The sequence below is a fragment of the Mus caroli genome, chromosome 18 (genome assembly GCF_900094665.2).
Source record: "Mus caroli chromosome 18, CAROLI_EIJ_v1.1, whole genome shotgun sequence".
NCBI classification, from domain to species: Eukaryota; Metazoa; Chordata; class Mammalia; order Rodentia; family Muridae; genus Mus; species Mus caroli.
Window position 1 is genome coordinate 3,255,215 of NC_034587.1, and position 15,000 is coordinate 3,270,214.

The 15,000-nt window shown below is 39.7% G+C and overlaps 1 protein-coding gene across 1 annotated transcript in view; it reads left to right on the top strand.

Annotated features, from left to right (window-relative positions):
• Ankrd26 (ankyrin repeat domain 26) overlaps window positions 1–15,000 on the top strand; it is a 40,885-nt gene that overhangs the window by 11,505 nt on the left and 14,380 nt on the right. Inside the window, 1 exon segment of the mRNA XM_021150918.1 lies at window positions 12,064–12,205. Within this exon segment, the coding sequence (XP_021006577.1) occupies window positions 12,101–12,205 (105 nt within the window). The 5' untranslated portion in view covers window positions 12,064–12,100.

A 15,000-nucleotide genomic window follows, 5' to 3' on the forward strand; every position in this document is an offset into this window, starting at 1 on the left:
TTATTATATGTTGGGAGGAATTTCTTTTCTTTTCCAGTCTATTTGGTGTTCTGTAGGCTTCTTGTATGTTCATGGGCATCTCTTTCTTTAGGTATGGGAAGTTTTCTTCTATAATTTTGTTGAAGATATTTGCTGGCCCTTTAAGTTGAAACTCTTCATTCTCATCTACTCCTACTATCCAAATGTTTCGTCTTCTCATTGTGTCCTGGATTTCCTGGATGTTTTGAATTAGGATCTTTTTTCATTTTGCATTTCTTTGATAGTTGTGTCCATGTTCCCTATGGAATTATCTGCACCTGAGATTCTCTCTTTCATCTCTTGTATTTTGTTGTTGATGCTCATATCTAAGGTTCCTGATTTCTTTCCAAGGGGTTTCTAACTCCAGAGTGGTCTCCCTTTGGGTTTTATTCATTGTTTCTACTTCCATTTTTAGATCTTGGATGGTTTTGTTAAATTCCATCATCTGTTTGATTGTGTTTTCCTATAATTCTTTAAGCAATTTTTTTTGTTTGTTCTTTTGTTTCTTCTTTAAGGACATCTACCTGTTTACCATTGTTCTCCTGTAATTCAGTGAGGGATTTTTGTGTTTCCTCTTTAAGGGTTTCTACCTGTTTAGCAGTGTTCTCCTGTATTAATGCCCTTCTTAAAGTCTTCTACCACCATCATGAGATATGAATTTAAATCCAAGTCTTGCTTTTCGGGTGTGCTGGGGTATCCAGGACTTGTTGTGGTGGGTGTACTGGGTTCTGATGATGCCCATTTTTCTTGGTTTCTCTTAGTAAGATTCTTACGTTTGTCTTTTGCCATCTCTTAATCTCTGGTGTTAATGTTCAAGCTGCCTCTGGCTGGAGCTTGATCCTCCTGTGATTCTGTTAGCTTCTGTCAGCACTCCTGGGAGTCCAACTCTCATCTGAGTCCTAGTGGTCAGAGCACTCTCTGCAGGCAAGCTCTCCTCTTATAGGGCAGGTGTCCAGAAGTCTGGAGCTCTGATCCACCTCCTGAGTCCTGGAGTCAGAGCCCTCCCTGTAGGCCGATTCTCTTCTGGCAAAAATGGTGCCCAGGGGTCTGGGTCTCAGCTCCTGGCTGAGGATGAAGGCCCAATGGGACCCTGTCCAAGAAGCTCTGTTGCTTCTGTCACCCATGTGCTCTCTAGTGCTCAAGGAGTACTGGGTGTGCTAGGGGTCCTGTGGCATGGAGTGTCCTCCGGGGCTCTTGGTGCCCTTGGCTGGGTTAAGGCAGAAGATGGCAGGGCTGTCCAGCTTCTGGTCAGGCGGGGTTCCTTTGTCCCTGTTCCTGCTGGCACAAGACCCTCTGAGATTCTTTGGAGCTGATTTCGTGTTCCACTCACCCATGATCCCGAGGTGATCCCGAGGTCCTGCGGTGTGGGGAGTCCCTCTGTAGGCTTCTGGTATGTTCACAGGTATCTCTTTCTTTTAGATCAGGGAAGTTTCCTTCTATAATTTTGTTGATGATTTTTAGTGGCCCTTTAAGTTGGGAATCTTCACTCTCTTCTATACCTATCATCTTTAGGTTTGGTCTTCTCATTATGTTCTGGATTATCTGGATGTTTTTGCATTTTGCATTTTCTTTGACTTTTGTGCCAATGTTTTCTATAATATCTTCTATGTCTCCAATTCTGTCTTCTGTCTCTTTTATTCTGTTGGTGATTCTTGCATCTATGACTCCTGATCTCACCTGTGCTCACAGGCTTGTCTACACTCCTGGGAGACCAGCTCACTCCAGGCGATATTTGGGTATGAAGTGTTGTGGCACAACATCAAGTCCGGGTGTGGAAGGAAACCCTCTCCTGTATTTCTTTAAGGGAGCTATTTATGTCCTTCCTAAATTCCTCTATCATCATCATGAGATGTGATTTTTAAATAAGTCTTGCTTTTCTGGTGTGTTGTGGTATCTAGGGCTTGCAGTGGTAGGACCCAGTTCTGGTGATGCCAAGTAGCCTTGGTTTCTGTTTCTTATGTTCTTGCCCTTGCCTTTCATCTCTGGTGTTAGCTCGTCTCTGACTGTGGCTTTTCCCTCCTGTAAACCTGTGTGTCAGCACACCTGGGAGACCAGTTCTCTCCGGGAGGAATATGGGTATGGAGAGCTGTGGCAGAGTCAGCTCTATGGTGCAGATGAAAACTAGAAGGATCCTGTCCCTGGCTGTTACTTGGTTCCTGTGTCCTGATGACTCTGGGGAGGTCCCTTTTGGGCCAGCAATTTGAGCAGAAGTAGTAGGAATTTGAGCAGAAATGTGCTCTCAAGTGTGTCATCACTTTTGGCTAGACCAGTTGAAGTCTCCCACAATTATTGTGTGTGGTGCAATGTGTGCTTTGAGATTTAGAAAAAAAATTTTTATGAATGTGTGTGCCCTTGCATTTGGGGCACAGATGTTCAGAGTTTGGGGCACAGATGTTCAGAGTTGAGAGTACTTCCCCATCTCATTTGAGAACTTTTGGTTGCAAGCTTATTTATTGGATATTAGAATGCCAGTACCAGCTTGTTTCTTGGTACCATTTGCTTGGAAAACTTCCAGCCTTTTATTCTGATGTAGTGTTTGTCTTTGTCATTGAGGTGTGTTTCTTGTGTGCAGCAAAATGTTGGATCCTGCTTGCATATCCGGTCTGTTTGCTTATGTGTGTTTATTGGGGAATTGAGTTCACTGATGTTGAGAGGTATTAAAGACAGATGGTTGTTAGTTCCTGTTATAGTTGTTGGAGGCGGTATTATGTGTGTGTGTGATTATTTTATTTTGGGTTTATTGGGAGATGGCAAATTTCTTTTTTTTTTTCTTTGGTGTAGATACTCTCTTTGTGTTGGAGTTTTCCTTTTAGAGTCCTCTGTAGGCCTGGATTAGTAGATATATATTATTTAAATTTGTTTTTGTCATGAAATATTTTGGTTTCTTTATGTTGGGAAAGTTTTCTTTGGTGGTTTTGTTGAAGATGTTTTCTGGCTCTTTTAGCTGGGATTCTTCAGCCTCTCCTATTCCTATTATTCTTAGGTTTGGTCTTCTCATTGTGTCCTGGATTTCTTGGATGTTTTGGGTTAGAAGTTTTTTTCTCTTTATTTTCTTTGACAGTTTTGTCAATATCTTCTCTGGTATCGTCTATGCCTGAGATTCTCTCTTCTATCTCTTGTATTCTGTTGGTGATGCTTGCATCTGTAGCTCCTGACCTCTTTCCTAGGTTTTCTATTTCCAGGGTTGCCTGCATTTGTGATTTCTTTATTGTTTCTATTTCCATTTTTAGAACTTAGACTCCTTTGTTCAATTCCTTCCCCTGTTTGATCGTGTTTTCTTGTATTTCTTTGAGGGGATTTTTTGTTTGATTGTTTCCTCTTTAAGGGCGTTTCCTCTTTACCTATTTAACTGTGCTTTCCGGTATTTTCTTAAATGAGTTATTTATATCTTCCTTAAAGGTCTCTCTTATCTTCATCAGATGGAACTTTAGGTCAGCAGCATGATTTACATGTGTGTTGGGTTGTCCAGGGCTTGCTGTGGTGGGAGAGAGCTGGGTTCTGATGATGCAAAGTATACTGGCTTCTGAGCTTATGATCTATGCCTTTCACCATCTGGTTATCTCTGGGGTTAGCTAGCCTGGGTGTCTCTGTCTGGCACTTGCCTCCGAGTTGCAGCAGATCTCCTAGTAGTTATGTGACCCTGGCTGCAGCAGATATCCTGGGAGACCCATAGTTTGTGGGATGTTGAGAGGCGCAGACAGGCAGATCTCCCCAGGTGGAGGTGCAGACCAGAAGGGAGATAGGGAAGAGGTCCCATGGACCTCTTTTGTGTAGGGAAGAGGTCCCATGTCCACTGGGCTCCTGGGAGGCAGCTGCTGCAGTTATTTGTGTGGGTGTCTCACTTGCTGCCTTGGCTCCAGCAGATCTCTTGGGAGACCTGTAGACTTGTGGTGTTGAGAGAGAGGTGCAGACAAGCAGATGTGCCCTGGTGTATATGCAGACTAGAAGGCAATTCATGTCTTATTTTCTTACTGATCCAGCATGAACAGAAATGTCTGCCATTGTTATTTGAGTACCTGTTATTTTCAGTAGAAGAAATTCTCAGAATATGCAGGAAGCACACACATTTTTGGAAATTATTACATGCAGTGTCCCCATGACTCTACTCCTTAAATGTGAATGTTTGCCAACCCCTGCCCTGCTAAATAGGAACTGAATACATATTTAAAAGCATTGTTTCATAGTAGGACTAGGAACACCCAGATTTTTTTTTCAAATTTATCAAATAGATAATCATGGCCACTTTCTGTTGGAATGGGTTTCTTTGAGAAAAATAGCCCTGGAGTAAAGCTGGAGTAACCTGCTTAGGAGATGGAGAAAATAGCAGGTCACTTACAGGATGAAAAGACTGAAATGCTTTAGCACTATAGTTAACTATATGATTTTAGTGGAATTGCTTCAAGTTTCTCTTCGTTTAGTTTGATGTTGGCTACTGGTTTGCTGTATATTGCTTTTATTATGTTTAGGTATGGACATTGAATTCCTGATCTTTCTAAGACTTTTATCATGAACAGGTGTTGGATTTTGTCAAATGCTTTCTAAGCATCTAATGAGATGATCATGTGGTTTTTTTTTCTTTGAGTTTGTTTATATAGTGGAATACTTGATGAATTTCCATATATTGAACCATCCCTGCATGCCTGGGATGAAACCTACTTGATCATGATGGATGATCATTTTGATGTGTTCTTGGATTTGGTTTGTGAGAATTTTATTGAGTATTTTTGCATCGATATCCATAAAGGAAATTGGTGTGAAGTTCTCTTTCTTTGTTGGATCTTTCTGTGGTTTAGGTATCAGAGTAATTTGGTTTCATAGACCAGATGGATAGAGTACCTTCTGTTTCTAATTTGTGGAATAATTTAAGGAGTATTGGAATTAGGTCTTCTTTGAAGGTCTGATAGAACTCTGCACTAAACCCATCTGGTCCTGGGCTTTTTTTTTTTTCTTTTTGGTTGGGAGACTATTAATGACTACTTCTATTTCTTTATGGGATATGTGAATGTTTAGATCGTTAATCTGACCCTGATTTAACTTTGGTGCCTGGTATCTGTCTAGAAAATTGTTCATTTTATCCAGGTTTTCCAATTTTCTTGAGTATAAGCTTCTGTAGTAGGATCTGATGATTTTTTGGATTTCCTCAGATTCTGTTGTTATGTTTCCCTTTTCATTTTTGATTTTGTTAATTAGGATACCGTCCCTGTGACCTCTAGTTAGTCTGGCTAAAGGTTTATCTATCTTGTTGATTTTCTCAAAGAACCAGCTCCTCATTGGGTTGATTTTTTTGAATAGTTCTTTTTGTTTCCACTTGGTTGATTTCAGCCCTGAGTTTGATTATTTCTTGCATTCTACTCCTCTTTGAATATGCTTCCTTTTGTTCTAGAGCTTTTAGATGTGCTGTGAAGCTGCTAGTGTATACTCTCTCCTGTTTCTTTTTGGAGGCACTCAGAGCTATGAGTTTTCCTCTTAGCTCTGCTTTCATTGTGTCCCATAAGTTTGGGTATGTTGTGCCTTCATTTTCATTAAATTCTAAAAAGTCTTTAATTTCTTTCTTTCTTTTACCTTGACCAAGTTATCATTGAGTAGAGTGTTGTTCAGCTTCCATGTGTATGTGGACTTTCTATTATTTATATTGTTATTGAAGATCAGTCTTAGTCCATTGTGATTTGATAGGGTGCATGGGATTATTTTAATATTTTTGTATCTGTTGAGACCTGTTTTGTGACCGATTATATGGTCAGTTTTGGAGAATGTACCATGAGATGCTGAGAAGAAGGTATAACCTTTTGTTTTAGGATAAAATGTTCTGTATATATCTGTTAAATACTTTTCTTTCACAACTTCTGTTAGTTTCAATGTGTCTCTGTTTAGTTTCTGTTACCAGGATCTATCCATTGCTGAAAGTGGGATGTTGAAGTCTCCCACTATTATTGTGTGAGGTGCAATGTGTGCTTTGAGCTTTACTAAAATTTCTTTATTAAATCTGGATACCCTTGCATTTGGAGCATTGATGCTCAGAATTGAGAGTTCATCTTGGTAGATTTTTCCTTTGATTAGTATGAAGTGACCCTCCTTGTCCTTTTTGTCTGTCTTTGTCCCTGAAGTGGGTTTCCTGTATGCAGCAAAATGTTGGGTCCTATTTATGTATCCAGTTTGTTAATCTATGTCTCTTTATTGGGGAATTGAGTCCATTGATGTTAAGAGATATTAAGTAAAAGTAATTGTTGCTTCCTGATATATTTGTTGTAAGAGTTGAGAGTCTCTCTTCCATCTCATATATTCTCTTGGTGATGCTTGCACCTATGGCCTCTGATTTCTTTTCTAGGATTTATATCTCCAGAGTTGTCTCCCTCTGTAATTTCTTTATTGTTTCTATTTCCATTTTTAGATCCTGGATGGTTTTGTTCTATTCCTTCACCTGTTTGGTTGTGTTTTCCTGTAACTCTTTAAGGGTTTTTATGTTTCCTTTTTAAGGACTTCTACCTGTGTAGCTGTGTTCTCCTGTATTTCTTTAAAGAAGTTATTAATGTCTTTCTTAAAATCTTCTACCAGCATCTTGAGATATGATTTTAAATCTGAATCTTGCTTTTCTGGTGTGGTGGGGTATCCAGTACTTGCTGTGGTGGGAGTACTGGGTTCTGATGATACCAAGTGGTCTTGGTTTCTGTTGGTAAAATTCTTAAGTTTGCCTTTTGCCATTTGGTAATCTCTGGTATTAGATGTTCTAGCTGTCTCTGGCTGGAGCTTGTTCCTCCTGTGAGTCTGTAAGCCTGGGAGATCAGCTCTCTCCTGGCAAGACCAGTGCACAGGGGGCTGAGGAACAGCCCCACCTCCTGGCTGCAGATGTAGGCTGACCAAAAGCTCCACCAACTGGTGATTAAGTATTCAAACATAGGAGAATATGGAGGCCATACTCTTTTAAACACCATATAGACCGTTTCTCTTTCTTTCCCAGGAAAGCTTCACTTTTACTTGAAACACAGGAACTTAGACAAATGGTGGTAGATTTTCATTACAAAATAAAGAAGCAAAACACATGACATTGATAAGTAAGATAGGTACAGTAGTTAATATTTTAGAAGAATTATGTGTTATTCTAGAGTGGTAACAATCACCCAGTACAGAAATACTTAATCGAAGAAGAGAAGTGGCTTCATGTAGTGAAAATCATGATGATACAGTACAAAATAGTAACATAGATAACCAACTAGGAACAGAAGCAAGTTTTTGGTTTGAGGTAAGTAAGGTTTGTGTAATACAAGGATTAACACTCCCTTGAACTGCTATCTAATGTGTATATCTATCTATCTATCTATCTATCTATCTATCTATCTATCTATCTATCTATCTCTCTATCTATCTCTCTATCTCTCTATCTCTCTATCTCTCTATCTCTCTATCTCTCTATCTCTCTTTCTATCTAAATAATCTGGCATCATCTAGTCATGTGACATTGGCTACAGGGCTTCTATATGAGTATTGCATGTTTTATCAGCACAGACTTTTGACTTGATTTTCATTGATGGTGAAATATCACCATTTTGTGGTGTTTTCCACCTGTGCTTGTCCCTTTTACAATGGTATAGGAAGTATGCACAGGTTTTATACACATTTTTCTCTTAAATTAGCCTTTGCTTTACATTGTTTTATTTGAAGAATACTGGGGTGATGTCTTAGTTGGGGTTTTACTGCTGTGAACAGACACTACAACCAAGGCAATTCTCATAAGGACAACATTTAATTGGGACTGGTTTACATGTTCAGAGGTTCAATCCGTTAGCATCAAGGCAGGAACATGGCAACATCCAGTCAGGCATAGTACAGGAGGAGCCTTCATCTGAAGGCTTCTAGAAGAGGACTGACTTTCAGGTACCTAGGATGAGGGTCTTAAAGCCCACATCCACAATGATATACTTTCTCCAACAAGGACACACCTCCAAATAGTGCCAGTCCCTGAGCCAAGCATATACAAACCATCAGAGCTGAGTTCACCCCCGAATGTCTTAAGACTTCTCAGATGAGGGTTGAGAAACTAATTGATCTATGTATACAAAGATAAATTATCAAGAGACAATTTAACACTGTGTCAATTTAGCAGCATAATAGTGGTAGGTTCTCCCCTGAAGCTATGACTTGCCTAGACAGTTCTTGGCCTGATAATGGTGCTGATATATGGGGTCCATCTTGTGGCATGGTCTTTCAATTCAATCAGAAAGAGGTTGGCTACTCCCATGATATTTGTGCTTCTGTAAGCACCCATACTTACTTACTTACTTACGGGGCCAAGGTTACCTAATATGGCCAGTGGATGAATTAAACCAGGTTTGGGTAGGAGGAACTACAGTAAGACTGAGGCTGTGACAGTTTTATTGAGGACAATCAGACTTTTTAAACCCTTATCAGAAGCAGAATATAGTGGTGATTGCCAGAATCAATACAGTTGTAGTTGCCAGGATACAATGATATTTGAAAGCTATGTTGGGTACATAGATTTATGTCTAAGGCCAATTGTCCTGCCAAGCTTCCATACTTCTTTGACTTCTAAGGGAACAAACAGAAAAACACAGAGGAGCCTGAACCTTTCACTGCCTGAAAGAGTGCCTTGGTTTCTCAGGAGCTGAAAGGCACATAAGTGCTCCAAGAGCCATGACTCTAGCCTGAAAAACCTATGACACATGCCTTTCATGGCAGCTAGGCCATGTTAACCACACTTCTATTGCACCAGTGGCCACGTGTTGTCAGGACAGTCCTTGTTGTAGCTTGTTTGGAGGACACTGTGAATGGTATATTTTTTTCTGATTTCCTCCTTAGTAAGTTTGTTTTTGGTGTATATAACTGTTACTGATTTTATAGTCTGCTACTTTACTGAAGATATTTATTGGATTCAGTGTGTTTTAGAAATTAGGGTTCTCTAAGTATAGGATCATGTAATTTGGAAGCAGGGATAGTTTATTCTCTTCCTTTCTGACTTCTAACCCATTGTAGTTTTCTCTCATTGTGTTGCTCCAGCTAGAGCTTGAGGACTATATTTAATAAGACTAGAGAGAATGTGCACACTTGTCTAGTCCCAGATTGAGAGAAAATGGGCTCAAATTTCTCATTAGTGCAGATTTGAATATAGGTTTATATAGTTTTTAAAGTGTTGTGATATGAGGGGATATCATTTCTATAATTTTCTAGACTTATTTACTTTGAATGAGGTCTTCAGCAAAAAAATAAATATTTAAGGAACTTAAAGAATGTTTTTGATCTAGGTTTGTTGGCACATGCCTTTTATCCCAGCACTCATGAGGCAGAGTGGATCTCTGTAAGTCCAAGGCAAGCCTGGTCTACATACAGGTCAATCAAGACTACATAATGAGATCCTGTCTCAAATAACTTAATAAAAATAAAAAAATAAATTTCCATTTATTTATTCACTTTACATCCCCATTGCACCCTGTCTTCCCTCACAACCTCCCCCTCTATCCCACTTCCCCTTCTCCTCTAAGAATGGGGAGGCTTTTTTGGGTACCAACTCATGCTGGGACATCAAGTCACTGGAAGACTGGGCACACCTCCTACCATAGAAGCCAGACAATGCAGCCCAGTTACAGGAACAGGATCTACAATTAGGGAACAGAGTCAGAGAACACCCAGCACCACTGCCACCTCTGCTTCAGTTACTGGGGGAGTTTCATGAAGATCAAGCTGGACATTTGCTACATATGTGTGGGAGCACTAGGTCCAACCCATGTATGCTCTTTGGTTGGTGGTTCAGTCATTGGGAGCCCCCAAGGGTCCAGGTTAGTTGACTCTGTTCATCTTCCTGTGGAGTTCCTATCCCCTCCAGGACCCTCAGTCCTCCACCCAACTCTTTCACAAGACTCCTTGAGCTCTGTTTAATTCTTGACTGTGGGTCTCTGCATCTGTTTCCATCATTTGCTGGGTGGAGCCTTTCTGACAACAGTTATGCTAGAGTCTTGTTTGCAAGCATAACAGAGAATAATGGTTCCAGGGATATGTTCATGCCTTGGATCTCAAGTTGGGCTGGTCATTGTTTGGCTGTTTCCCCAGTCTCTGTTTCATCGTTGTCCCCGAACTTCTTGTAGACAGGACAAATTTTGGGTTAAAGGTTTTGTGGACCACCAAAAGAAAAGATGGTGGAACTTGTGGCTCTAGCTATACATGCAGTGGAGGATGGCCTAGTTGGTCATCAATGAGAGGAGAGACCCTTGGTCCTGTGAAGGCTCTATGCCCCAGTGTAGGGGAATGCCAGGACCAGGAATTGGAGTGGGTGGGTTGGGGAGCAGGGGGAAGAAGAGGGGATAGGGTATTTTCAGAGGGGAATTTAGGAAAGGGGATAACATTCGAAATGTAAATAAAGAAAATATCTTTAAAAAAAATAAAGGTTTTGTGGGTGGGTTATTCCTTCTTATTCCTAATACTTATTCCTTCTCTGGGAGTCCTGCCTGGCTACAGGAGGAGGTCACTTCAGGATCCACATCCACCACTGCTAGGAGGCTGGGCTACAGTCACTCTCAAAAACCTCCTGGACCTTCCCTGATCCCATGTTTTTGGCACATCCTAGGGATGCTCTTCCACTGCCAGCTGCCAATTTCAATTCACTCTCCCACCCCTCTCTCCCCAGCTCTCCCCGTATCTGATCCCTCATGTCCTCTTCCCATCCCCTCTCCCACCCAGTTCCCTGTTCCATCCATCTCTGATGACTATTTTATTTCCTCTTCTGAGTGAGATTTAAACATCCTTTCTTTGACCTTCCTTGTTATTTAGCTTCTGTGAGTCTGTAGAATGTAGCCTGGGTTTGCTGTACTTTATGGCTAATATCCACTTATAAGTGAATGCATACTATGTGTGTCCCTCACTCAGGAAAATATTTTCTAGTTCCACCCATTTGTCTGCAGATTTTATGATGTCCTTGTTTTAAATAGCTGAGTAGTATTCCATTGTGCAAATGAACCACATTTTCTTTATTCATTCTTTAGTTGAAGTGGTTTCTAGTTTCTGGCTATTACAAATAAAGCTTCTATGAACATAATACAGCAAGGTCCTTGTGTGATTGTGGAACATCTTTTTGGTATAGTATATGTTCAGGAGTGTTATAGCTGGGTCTTGAAGTTTATAAAAATATTTATAAAATATATAATAATCCACAAGATAACTTGAAAATGTTATATAAAAAATAAAGGAGTTGAAAATGTGATAGCATCCAGGTATGAACGATGACACTGTATTTTCAGCACTTGAGAAACAGAGGCAGAAGCATCATCACAAGTCAGTAAGAGCTAAAGATTGAAATCCTGTCTAAAACAATGAATGGAACTCTATCTCAAAGTGATGTAAAGTGAATAAATAAATAAATAAATAAATGGAGAAAAATAAAATAAATAAAAATGGAGTTCTAAATGATAAAAAAATTGTGTGATGACAGACAATAGACTTGGTAGCCTACTCTTACAGTTAGTAATAAATATATAAATACATGACACTTGAAAGATATCTCAAGGTAGTCAACAGGATCACCTTTTGTGAGAATAGAATTTCATTTCTAGGGTTTATAAGTTAGTTTATAGTTTTATGGACTAGTCTGTAATCCTATAAACAGTAACTTTTTAAAGGCAAGATTTCTTTACATATTCCTGGCTATCCTAGAACTCACTATGTAGACTAGACTGGCCTTGAACTAACAGAGATCTGCTTGCCTCTGTCTCCTGAATGGGATTAAAGGCATGTGACACAATGACTAGCTAATAATAACTTTTTCAAAATTATTTAATTCTAAATTATCTGGTCCAATTGAGGAGACATTTAGAAAAGAACTTTCAAGTTGCCACTTTCTTCCTGGGAAAACCATAATGTTAAGTAAAATAAGAGAGAAGAGGTACTTTGTTACTGTCGAAATGCTTACATTGGGACCATTTGAGTGTAACTACTTTGGAAAAGTTCAAAGTGAGAAATGAAGAACAACATTTTACTGGCTAGTAATTAACATATGAATAATAATAATCATATGAATAATTTCAATAAAAGCATCTTTAATTGCAGATTTGCCTCACAAGAGGAGCAGTTGCCTTTTGGAAACATGGAAAGCCTGAGATTGGAAAGACAGCAATCCCCTCAGAAGCTTGATGTGACACACACTGGAATCTGTTCATGGATAGAAACTGAGGCAAAAACTTGGAATGAGGTGAATTTACCTTTTATAAAATCTAATATTTCTGACTTTATTTGATCAATATAATATATAGCACTCCCTAGATTTGACATACAGTTGTATTTTGCATAGAGACAGGGATTCAACCTGAGAATGTGGTGTTTGGCAATTTTACTATTTTGGAACATCACAGTCCTGTGCTCATACAAGCCAGACAGCACTATGTCCAGCAGGCATGTGGTTCATGGTGGGCTAGAGCATTGTGTGATGTGTGACTTTTATTTAAACTTAAAACAAAATGTCATCTCATGCTAAAAGTAAATGATGACATTAATGAATAAGTTTTTTACTTCCATTGTTGTAAATCTTGGTGTATAGTGGATGTTCAGCACATATTTTCTGGCATGAAAGGTAAACCGATGCAACCTCTAGGATAAAGGTTAGTTTCAGCACTGTTATGCAGTGTAGGCTTACTTAGCTCTGAAATCGCCATGATGTTAGTTAAATGTTTTGTAATGAGATGTACTATCTCTGCCTGCATTAAAGAACATCTTTTGTTTTTGGTAAATCATGCTGTCATTCAAGCAATTAGAATCTGAATAATATATATGAGATAGCACTCTAATAGGCTATGTACTTTCAACAAGGTTTTGTTCTTGTAGGTTGTGCTCTTGATTACATATTTAGACACCACAGACCCCTTAATAGTCCCTCAACCTGCTTTGTTCTTTGAAAGTCACCAATCTACACCCTGTGAGTTTAATTTACATGCAAATAGTTATATAATATTTATCCCTTTTAACCTGCTCCATTTAGTTAGCATACTACTTTGGGGATTCTTCATTTCTTTATGTTGCTGTGCAGCATCTCTCATGTGGTCAGGTATGGTGGCTCATATCTGTAATCCCAGCACAGAGTCAGAAGGAGAAAAATAGGCTCAAGTTAAAAAAAAAAAAAAACAACCTGGGTACCTAATGGTGTCCTGTTTCAACACACAGACACAGGCACACACACACAGACACACAGACACACAGAGACATTCAGACACAGGCAGACAGACAGACAAACATATACACAGACACACACACAAACACACAGATACACACACACAGACATACAGACACACAGGCACAGACACACAGACACAGAGACACACAGAGAGACACACACACAGACACACAGGCAGACACACACACAGATATACACAGAGACATACAGACACACACATACACACACACACACAGACACACAGAGAGACATACAGACACACACAGGCAGACACAGATACACACAGACACACACAGATACATAGACACAGACACAGACACATACAGACACAGATACACACACAGACATACAGACACAGACAGACAGACACATATACAAATACACAGACACACAAACACACAGACACACAGACAGACACAGATACACACAGAGACACACACAGAGACATACAGACACGCACACAGAGACATACAGACACGCACACAGAGACATACAGACACACACACACAGATACACAGAGACATACAGACACACACAGACAGACACACAGGAACACACACAGAGACACACATATACACAGAGATACACACAGAGACATACAGACACACACACAGATACACAGAGACACATAGACACACAGACACATACAGACACACACAGACAGACACAGACACACACACACACACAGACACACAGGCAGACACAGACACACACAGAGACATACGGACACATACAGACAGGCACATACACAAACATACACACACAAACACACAGATACTCACACAGACACACAGACACTGACTCACATACACAGAGATACACAGACAGACAGATACATACACACAGACACAAACACACACACAACCACACAGACACGGGCATACACAGATACATAGACACATAAACCATTGTGAGGCTGCACGACATACCTGTATCTTGGCTGATAACTGTGCTGTGAGTGTTGTTCCACCTGCTCTGTGTTCTCTTCTTGTTTCCTTCTGACTGGGTGTTGCCCTCCTAGCCAACTGAGTTCATGGTGCTATCTTTCTGCCTTTCCTCATACTGTTCTTTTGGGCTTCATATTTTCTCATCTGGCTTCATTTTTTAGGAGTGTCTCACCATTTCTCTTCCTTGAAGCCTTCTCTAACTGGACTGATTTTCCCAAAGTCCATCTAGAACTTATCTGTTCAGAACAGTTTATCCTTCAACTTTGCATAAATATTATCTAAGTATAAATTGCAAGGAATATCAAATGATATATGACACTTTTTCTTAAATAGACTTAAAACATATTTGCAGGCTGGTGAGATGGCTCAGTGGTTAAGAGCACTGACTGCTCTTCCGAAGGTCCTGAGTTCAAATCCCAGCAACCACGTGGTGGCTATCACCATCCATAATGAGATCTGATGCCCTCTTCTGGTGTGTGTGAAGACAGCTACAGTGTACTTACATATAACAGTAAATAAATCTTTAAAAAATGCTTAAGTTATAGGATAAAATCTATATCATACCAATACTTTTTCCTGAGGACAAAGATGTTCTGAAGTTTTTATTTTCATATTCTGAGAATTATTTAATATTCTGAGAAGTTAAATGTAAAATCAAATGCACTTAATAAATAGGAGACATTGTTTGAGTGCTCCTATTTGCCTTAAAATGGAAAAACATATACCTGCCTTCTTTTCTTATGTAGCCAGAACTGGAGATTATAGATCTGGTGGAAAGGCCCCTGCAGTAGTTTTTCTATATACTTGTCCATATCACCTTAATCTGCTCCTTGGATGTGGCAAAGCAGCTTCATGTGACAGTTGCTGGGACAG